Genomic DNA, 9351 nt, shown 5'->3' with positions numbered 1-9351 from the left:
AAAAACAGTCATAAAAACTATTACATCTTAAGTCGCAGAAAATAAACCTCCTTCTCTAATATAGGAAGATCCAACAGACATCTCTTTAAAAGATCCAACTGACATACCCTAAAAAAAAAGCCTTAAACCAGAAATTTAAATACGGAGGCAAGAACACACCAGGAAAAAGGCATGTCGAACCCCACCTGTATATCTGTTTTCAACCATTTGGAGTCAAGTCGAGCCTGGGCAACCAAACAGAAAGATTCAGAGGGCATCTTTCCTCCAGCTTCTTCCCAGTTGCCAGGCCTGCAAGTAAAACAGAAATATTGAAGCCCTAAAGCATTTTATTTTAAAAAATTTTACAAAGAGCCCTCCCACAAGGTTTAATGTAGCAAAAAAAAAAAAAAAAAAAAAAGAGAAAGAAAAATGAAAAAACAGAAAAAGGAAAGAGAAGAAGAGAGTTGGGGGAGGGGAAGTGAGAGGAGGAGAGAGGGAAAGATGGAGAGAGGGAGGAAGGAAAAGCCTACTTTCAATATAGGTAGGGTTCGCCTAGTTTCTGTACCACGTTGGCGAGACCTTGAGAATAGTCGGTCCTTGGAGGCCAAATCACAATGTCATCCCCTTTCCCTTAAATCCAAAACGTATACACACAAACAGAAGACAGGAAGCCCATCATTTCAACGACAAATGACACCGGCATGCACCTGCCGCTTTACCCTAGACCAGTGTGTGGTGCGTGAAACAAATTAATCACAAGTCACGTCAGCAGAAAAACCCACAACAATAATCACTTAGAAATGGAAAGACAGCCGTAGATCGCGCCGCGGGCGGTCCGCGCAGGCCCAGGTCCGGCCGCCGCGCCAACACCCGCCGCCCCAGCTCAGCCGCCCCCGGCCCGAGGCTCACACCGCCCCGGCCGCCGGCCGCCCTTGCGCCCCGGGACGAAGACCTGAGGCGCAGCAGCCCAGCCGCCTCGCCCTGCCAGCTTGAGGACACAGCCTCCCGGCCACCGCTGTCTCAGCCGGCGCTCGCGATCCCGGCGCCTCTCGCGACCCGAGGGGCGGGCCGACGCGGGCCTGCCGCCCCCGGAGCCCAGCCAATCGCAGCGAGGCAGCTCCGCAGTCACAGCCAATGGGGAAGAGGAGCCCCTTCGTCGCTCCTCTCGACTCTCCAGCTTCCTACAATCCCGCTCTTCTTCCTCCTTGGAGTTCCCTGCTGCAGCCAGAGCCAACCGCAGGCGCCGGAAGGAGGGACTTCCGCCGCATGCACGCACGCTCGCGCGCACTGCCGTCCAAAAATTCGCCCGGTACCTGAACGCTCCCTGTAACGCCAGCAGAAGGGGCAGGATGTAGGGCGGTGCGGGTCAGGTCGCGAGGCTGACACCCCTGTCCCAGGCTAAGGACACACCTCCGGGAGTCCGCTCCTGCCTGCAAGAGCTTAACCCTGTCTGTCCCACTGAATGCAACAAAAATCGTGAGCAGAATACATGGAGCAGTTATATGAGGACAAGGAAATCAGCCCTCGTCTAAACCAGTGATCATAAAACAGAATTTAAGAAATGTGAAACGGTTGAAATCATACGAAGTATGTTCTTTGATCATAAGGAAATTAAACTACAAATCAATAAATAGCAGGACAGTCTCCGAACACTTGTAAATTAAACACTGCACGTCTAAATAATCTATAGATCAGAGAAGAAATCTCAAAGGAAGTAGAAAATAATTGAATAAAAATTAAAATACAACATAACAAAATTTGTGAGATGCAACTAAGCCAGTGATTAAAGTCAAATTTTGTCAAGTATGTAGTAAAGTGATTAAATTCCATCTTGAGATCTAACACACTGTGAAGATATGATTTGAAGCTATAAGTGCACACACTCAGCACCCAGAGATTTAAAAGTCAACAAGCAGAGGGACCAAGGCCTAATCGTGGTAGGAGTTGTTGCCCATACTCAGAACCTAGAAATCTGGAATGTGAAAAGTAGACTGGGCAAGGCCCTGTTGTCCTGGGGGTGGTTCTGTTTATTCACATCCTTTGAGTGACAGAGCAGTGAGGAAAAGGCCAGGGTTATTAGAAGTAGTTGCCCATTCTCACAATATAGGTATATTTGTTTTCTACCAACCAGAGGATTTAATATCTGGTATCCTGGGTGTAGCTGCCCATCCTCAAAATCTGGACATTCTGGATCCAAAACAAAGAGGACATGAGGCTTTCTTGCTTAAGAAATACTTGCCCAGAATTGGATCCTAGACACCAGAGATTCACAAACAGAACAAAAGAGGTAACCTGGATGTTATTGCCCATTTTTAGAACCTAGGGAACTTGGGTCCAAGAAGCAAATGACAAAAGGCCATGATGCTCATGTAGGAGTTGCTCTTCCTCAGAACCTGGAAACATTGGGTCCAATGAAAAGGGGAGACAAGGCCTTGTTGTCCAGGGAAGAATTGCTCATACTTGGATCCTGTACAGAAAATCTTTAACAAGCAGAGGAGACAAGATTTAGTATTCTGGAGACAGTTGCTGATACTCCAAACCTACAACTTGGGATTCAACACATAAAGGACACAAGGTGTTTTGCCCTGGAAGTAATTACCATTACTCAAAACCTAGAGAATTGAAATAGCACAAGCAGAGGACAAATGGCTTTCTTGCCCAAATGGTAGTTACCTATACTCTGAACCTAGAGACTTTGATTCTGACAAGTACAGGAATCAAGGCCTCCTTGTGCTATAATAATTACCCTTACTTGGAACCTGGAGAGTTGGGGTCCAAAAAATAGAAGAGGCAAGGTCATAATGCCCAGTGAGTAGTTGGTTTTTTTTTTTTTTTAAAGACAGAGACTCGCTTGTTGTCTGGGCTAGAGTGTCATGGTGTGATCATAGCTCACTGCACCTCCAACTCCAAGACTCAAGAAATCCTCCCACCTTGGCCTCCCAGAGTGCTAGGATTACAGGTGTGAGCCACCACACCCAGCCTGGGAGTAGTTGCTTTTACTTGCAACCTAGACACCTGGATCCAACAAGCCAAGGAGAAAAGGTTCAGGACTTATACTAGATTGAGAAGTGTAATCTCAATCTTGTTCAGACTACCCTCTTCACATGTACATATGAAGCCAGAATCCTTGTAGAGATTTGAGAATTTGTAGATCAGAAAAATTCTACCTACTGAATAAAAATAACAAAAAAAAAACTGTTTTAGTACCAAATGAAAACAAAGTTTAAAACATCCTCTCAGAATGTTTAAACATAGAACTATATATTTTTGAGGTTTGAAAATGACTCTACCATTCCCATGGCCCGGAAAACTAAAAGCCAAGCACTTGTCCCATATTGGCAGCATAGTGGGGAACCTGGTAGAGTCAAACCCCAAACCCCTCTGAAGGGAAAGACACTTTTATTACATTACCCTCTGTATTCCTACAGGTCAAATCAGCCAAACGTGAACTATAAATTTTGTATGAATTACAAAATACACAAGGAAAATAACTACCATGCATAAGTGCTGATTCTGACCACCAAGGACTTTGGATGTTAGGTTGATCGGATAAAAAATATAAAGAAATATATATTTTGATAAATACAAGATAGAATTTAAAATCCTGAGAAAACAAGAGAGTAAAAAGAAAAGAAAGAAAGAAAGAAAGAGAGAAACCCCAAGCAAATATTAAAAAGAAACAATAAAACTTCTCATAACAAAAAATTAAATCATCACACCCAGCCCAGGGCGGCTGGGACTGGGTGGGTCTTGTTCCTGCACTCCTTGGCTCCTCACCAGGGTGGCTTAATAAAAAAGAAAAAATAAATAAAATCATCAAAATATGAAGCTCAAATAATGGTTTAAACCAGGGATCAGCAACCTATGTCCTATGGGATGGTTGCCTATTTCCTCAAAAAAGCTTTGTTGGAACATAGTTACACTTATTTATTTTTGTATTTTTTTGGCTTCTTGAACTACAACTGGAGTTGAGTAGTTGCAACCTTGTCTGTATGTCTGACAGTTTAAAATAATTATTATCTGGCTCTTTTTAAAAAGTTTGCTGCCAAGTGTAGTGGCATGGGAAATCTAGAGGGCTACTTGCATGTGCAGGGTTCTGTGCATGCTCTGGAAATACCTGAGCAGGACCTAAGATCACCTGTGGTTGACCAGGAGACTGTCAAAGCAGGAAGAGAAGGCTAGGGCAGAACTTTAAACTGCCTGAGTGTTGAAGGCATGCCCCAACACACACACACACATACACACACACACACACACACACACACACACACACACACAGTGGAAGAGTTTTGGGCACTAGAAATTTAAGGAAATCTCTGTGTAATCATTAACTAAAAATTTAGTTAACAGAACAGAGACTTCGGTGGCTTTGCATGACAAATATAGACTTTACAGAATTAGTTTAGAAAGATCACTGAACAAGCAATAATAACTATAACAAGGAGCAACAACAACAAACCCTAGGGAGTGAGGGTAGAGAATTCAACTTAAAGAGTTGCCTCTTATTTATGAAACATGTAAGGAAAAAGAAAAGTCAGTCAATAGAAGCTGTCCCTGAGAAAGCCCAGATGTTGGACTTAATAAGACTAGACAAAGATTTTTTTTTTTGAGACAGTCTCACTCTGTTGCCTGCTTAAAATGCAGTGGCATCATCATAGCTCACCGTAACCTTGAACTCCTGGGCTCAAGTGATCCTCCTACCTTAGCCTCCTGAGTAGCTGGGCCTATAGATGCATGCCACCATGCCTGACTAAATTTTTGGCAGAGACAATGCCTCACCAGTTCAGGCTGGTCTTGAACTCCTGGCCTCAAGCAATCCTGCTGCCTTACCCTCCCAAAATGCTAAGATTACAGGTGTGAACCACTGCACCCCAACCAAGACAAAGATTTTAAATCGACTATTTTAATATTATTCAAAGAACTAAAGGAGACCATGTCTAAAGAACTAAAGGAAACTTTGAGAATGATGTCTCACCCAACAGAATATCAATAAAGAGATAGAAAACTTAAAAATAAACCAAGTAGGAATTCTGGTATTGAAAACTACAATAACTGAAATGAAAAATTCACTTGAGGAGCTGAAAAGCATATTTGAACATGGAAAAGAAAAAAAAAACAGTGACTTGAAGATAGGTCAATTGAAATTATCTCATCTGAGGAACAAAATGAAAACAGAATAAAGAAAAATGAACAGTGCCTCATAGTCACATGGAACACTATCAAGCACACAAATATACATATAATGGAGTTGCAGAAGGAGTGTAGAGAAAGAAAGGGGCAGAAAAAATACTTTAAGAAATAAAGGCCAAAAACTCCCCATATTTGAGAAAAGGCATGAAGATTAATATTTATGTCAAAGAAGTTCAACAAATTCCAAGAAAGATCATCTTGAAGACATCCACACTGAAATACATTATAGCCAATCATTGAAACCAAATACAAAGAGAGAATTTTGAAAGCAGCAAGAGAGAAGTAACTCATCATGTACAATGCATCTTCAATAAGATTAACAGTTGATTTCTCATTAGAAATAAGGCAGTGGGATGACATATTCAAAGTTCTGAGAGACAAAAGCTGTCAGTTAAGAATTCTATATCCAGCAAAACTGTCTTTCGAAAATAAAGGAGAAATTGGCCAGGCACAGTGGCTCACACCTGTAATCCTAGCACTTTGGGAGGCCAAGGTGGGAGGATTGCTTGAGCCCAGGAGTTCAAGACCAACCTGGGAAATAGTGAGACCCCATCCCTACAAAAAATAGAAAGATTAGCCGGGCATGGTAGCATGCGCTTAAAGTCCCAGCTACTCAGGAGGCTGAGGCAGGAGGCTCACTAGAGCCCAGGAGTTGGAGGCTGCAGTGAGTTATGATCATGACACTGCACTCTACCCTGGGCAACAGAGCAAGACCTGTCTAAATAAATAAATAAAGGGTAAATTAAGGCATTTCCAGATAAATTTAAAAAATTAGAGAAGTCTTTGCTAGCAGATCTGTTTTATAAGAAGTACTAACAGTGGGAGTTCTTCAGGTTCAAATAAAAACTCAGCAGACAGTAACTTGAGTCAACATGAAGAAATAAAGAGCACTCATAAAGGTAATAACATAAGTAAATATTTTAAAAGTGTAAATGTATTTTTTTAATTCTGTGTTCTTTAATTTTATTTTATTTTATTTTTAAATGAAGGGGTAAGGATTTGCATGGCGGGTGCTCAGTTGCCTTGTTTATTTGTTGAGACAGAGTCTCACTCGGTGTCCCTGGGTAAAGTGCAGTGATGTCATGGTAGCTCACTGCAAGCGCCAACTCCTGGGCTGTAAGTGATCCTTCTGCCTCAGCCTCCTGGGTAGCTGGGACTACAGGCACACATCACAATGCCTGGCTGGGTTTTCTTGTTTGGTGTATTTTTTTTCTTTCTTTTTTTCTCTTCTCTTTGATAGAGACAGGGTCTCACTGTTGCTGAGGCTGGTGTCAAACTCCTGAGCTCAAGCTATCCTCCCGCCTCAGCCTCTGTGTTCTTTATTTAAAGAGAGGCAGAGGAAGAGTTCAGAAAAGAAGCCATTGTCACAAATGATAATATATGAAATAGAAGTTGGGCTTCTCTTTCCATTTTCTTACACTACTAATTTTCTTTACCAGAAAGTATAGTTGGACCAAACTGCGATAAGGTTCACCAAAGTTATAGGTTCGGTTTTCACATTTCCAGGCAGAAAATTTGTTCCTTGGGAGTCTTCAAACTTCACCCGACAGACATTATACACCCTCATTCCAGGCTCCTCAATCTCCAATAGCTCCATTAATACCCAGCAAACAACAAAATATAGTCACTCATCACAGTAAGTTCCACTTGAGCATCTATAGCCACTATCTTGATATACTTGTGCTCTGAAAGCTGACCAAGTGTCCAAGAGCAGCAAAGGTCCTCATTAGGAGAGATGTGTTGGCACCAATAATATCAAAGTTTGTTTTGTTTTGTTTTTTTTTTTTTTGAGACAGAATCTCACTCTTTTTGCCCGGGCTAGAGTGCCGTGGCGTCAGCCTAGCTCACAGCAACCTCAAACTCCTGGGCTCAAGCAAGCGATCCTTCTGCCTCAGCCTCCCGAGTAGCTGGGACTACAGGCACATGCCACCATGCCCAGCTAATTTTTTTCTATATATTTTTAGTTGTCCGATTAATTTCTTTCTATTTTTAATGGAGATGGGGTCTCGCTCTCGCTCAGGCTGGTTTTGAACTCCTGAGCTCAAACAATCCGCCCGCCTCGGCCTCCCAGAGTGCTAGGATTACAGGCGTGAGCCACCGCGCCTGGCCCAAAGTTTGGTTTTTAACTGCATTTTTTGTCAGTTTGGTTGGGAACATCTGGGCAACTGAAAGTCAGCTTCTCCATCACTTTCTGTTTCTTTCTTTGTATCAGTTTTCTACCTGTGAAGCTCAACACTTCACCACCAGTGCAGCTGCAATTTCTGCCACTCTGAAGCCTTTGAGGAAGCCATCAGGACCCCTCTACACTCCTCCAATGAGGTCACCTGCAGCATGCAGAGCTGCCAGCTTGTATTTTGCAGCCTTCCTCATGTCTTTGGTACCCTCTTCAACATTCACCGCTGCACTGTTGACATGGTCTGCAATGCTGTCAATCTTCTGCTGAGAATTCAGTAGGAGAGAGAAATCAATGACTGGTTGGCTAAGTTCAAGTAAATCCTCTTCTAAGGTATTCCATGATTCGACAGGCATTTTGATCTCAAGGCATTTCAGGCAACGCATATATCTGAATCAAGCTCTGAGAACAAGCTTCAACTATAGTGTGAAATGCTCCACCAACAGTCATGGATCTGATCAAAGGAGGCTGCAGAAGAGTTTCTTCACCATTAACTTAAATTTTTCTACAGATTTCAAATGGAGTTGGAGAAATTGTTTTGTTGCTGCTGATGCTTCTTTTTTAACAGAAGCATCATTTATCATTCTCTTCAGAAGTACTAGGTCATCCTTTCAGAATTTCAAACAAAGCTTCCCTATTTCTCGGCTATTGGAACAGAGTTGCAGAACTGTACATCCTGCACTAATATGCTCTTCATGCAACTTGTCCCAGATTCTGCACCTTTGAGACTTCTCAATATTAATCCGGTGCTTTGTTAACCTCTCTGGATCTGTTGGGATTACTGTCTTAATGAATTTCTGTATAGCTGGTTCAAGACAGCATAATTTCACTTTTTCTTTATCTTCAGACATCCTAAAAAATGTTGTGTCACTTCCACTTGCAACAACTGCCTTCACCACTCATATCGAAAAACCTCTCCCTGGGCACTTGAAGCCAGTCGATGCCTATATTTTTTGTTTGTATGTCTTTTCCTCCCTATTTGATTTAAAAGACAATCCCATAAGGCAGTAATTATAAATCTATATTGATGAGCACACAATGTAGAAGAATGTAATTCATATGACAACAGCATAAAACAGGGGAAGAATGGAGCTACAATATTCCCCCTCATCCACAGTTTTGCTTTCTGTGGTTTCAGTAATCCATGATAAGTCACGGTCCAAAAATATGAAATGGAAAATTCTAAAAGTAAACAACTCATAAGTTTTCAATTTCATGCCATTCTGAGTAGCATGATGAAATCTCATGCTATTCGACTCTGTCCTGCCCTGGACCTGAATCATCCCTTTGTCCATCATATCTCTGCTGTATACAATATCTGCCTGTTAGTCACTTAGTAGCTGTCTTGGTTATCAGATTATCAGTTGTAGTGTAAAGCATACACTAACTACACCAGGGGGCACTTGTGTTCAAGTAACTCTTATTTTACCTAATAATGACCCCAAAGTACAACAGTTAGGGAAGCTGGCATATTTTTATGATTGTTCTATTTTATTATTTATTGTTGTTAATCTCTTACTGTGCCTAATTTATAAATTAAGCTATCATAGGAATATGTATATGTATAGAGAAAACATAATATATATAAAGTCTGGTACTATCCATGGTTTTAGGCACCCACTGGGGGGTTGTAGAATATATCCTCTGTGGATAAGAGGGAAGTACTGTATATAGAAGCAAAGTTTTTATGTATTAAATACCATTAAAATTATGTTGATATTAATCCAACTAGATTGTTATAAAATACAATGTTAACTGTAATTTCCAGGGATTACCACTAAGAAAATAATTCAAAATTACATAGTAAAAGAAATTATGAGAAATATGCATTTAACACAGAATAGAAGTAATTCATGAATTGAGGAACAAAAAGGACATAAGACATATTGAAAAAAATAGCAAAATGTCAGACGTAAGAGCAACCTTATCAGTAATTACATTAAATATGAATGAATTGGCCGGGTGCGGTGGCTCACGCCTGTAATCCTAGCTCTCTGGGAGGCCGAGGC

General features: G+C 41.5%; 1 protein-coding gene and 1 pseudogene across 1 annotated transcript in view; both read right to left on the bottom strand.

Moving 5' to 3' along the window:
• Window positions 1–1030, bottom strand: part of LOC105813330 (E3 ubiquitin-protein ligase HERC2) — a 193360-nt gene extending 192330 nt beyond the window's left edge. The window contains exons 1-2 of the mRNA XM_012647969.1: window positions 932–1030; window positions 186–288 (exon numbers count right to left, since the gene is read on the bottom strand). Of these exons, the coding sequence (XP_012503423.1) occupies window positions 186–257 (72 nt within the window). The 5' untranslated portion in view covers window positions 258–288; window positions 932–1030. The remainder of the gene's footprint in view (window positions 1–185; window positions 289–931) is intronic.
• Window positions 1031–7291: 6261 nt separating this feature from the next.
• Window positions 7292–8193, bottom strand: LOC105813369 (annotated as a pseudogene).
• Between the last annotated feature and the right edge of the window lie 1158 nt (window positions 8194–9351).

The sequence above is a fragment of the Propithecus coquereli genome, unplaced genomic scaffold (genome assembly GCF_000956105.1).
Source record: "Propithecus coquereli isolate 6110/MARCELLA unplaced genomic scaffold, Pcoq_1.0 Scaffold28, whole genome shotgun sequence".
Taxonomy (NCBI): Eukaryota; Metazoa; Chordata; class Mammalia; order Primates; family Indriidae; genus Propithecus; species Propithecus coquereli.
The sequence above is the reverse complement of the archived record's forward strand: the minus strand, read 5'-3'. Positions and strand labels throughout refer to the sequence as shown.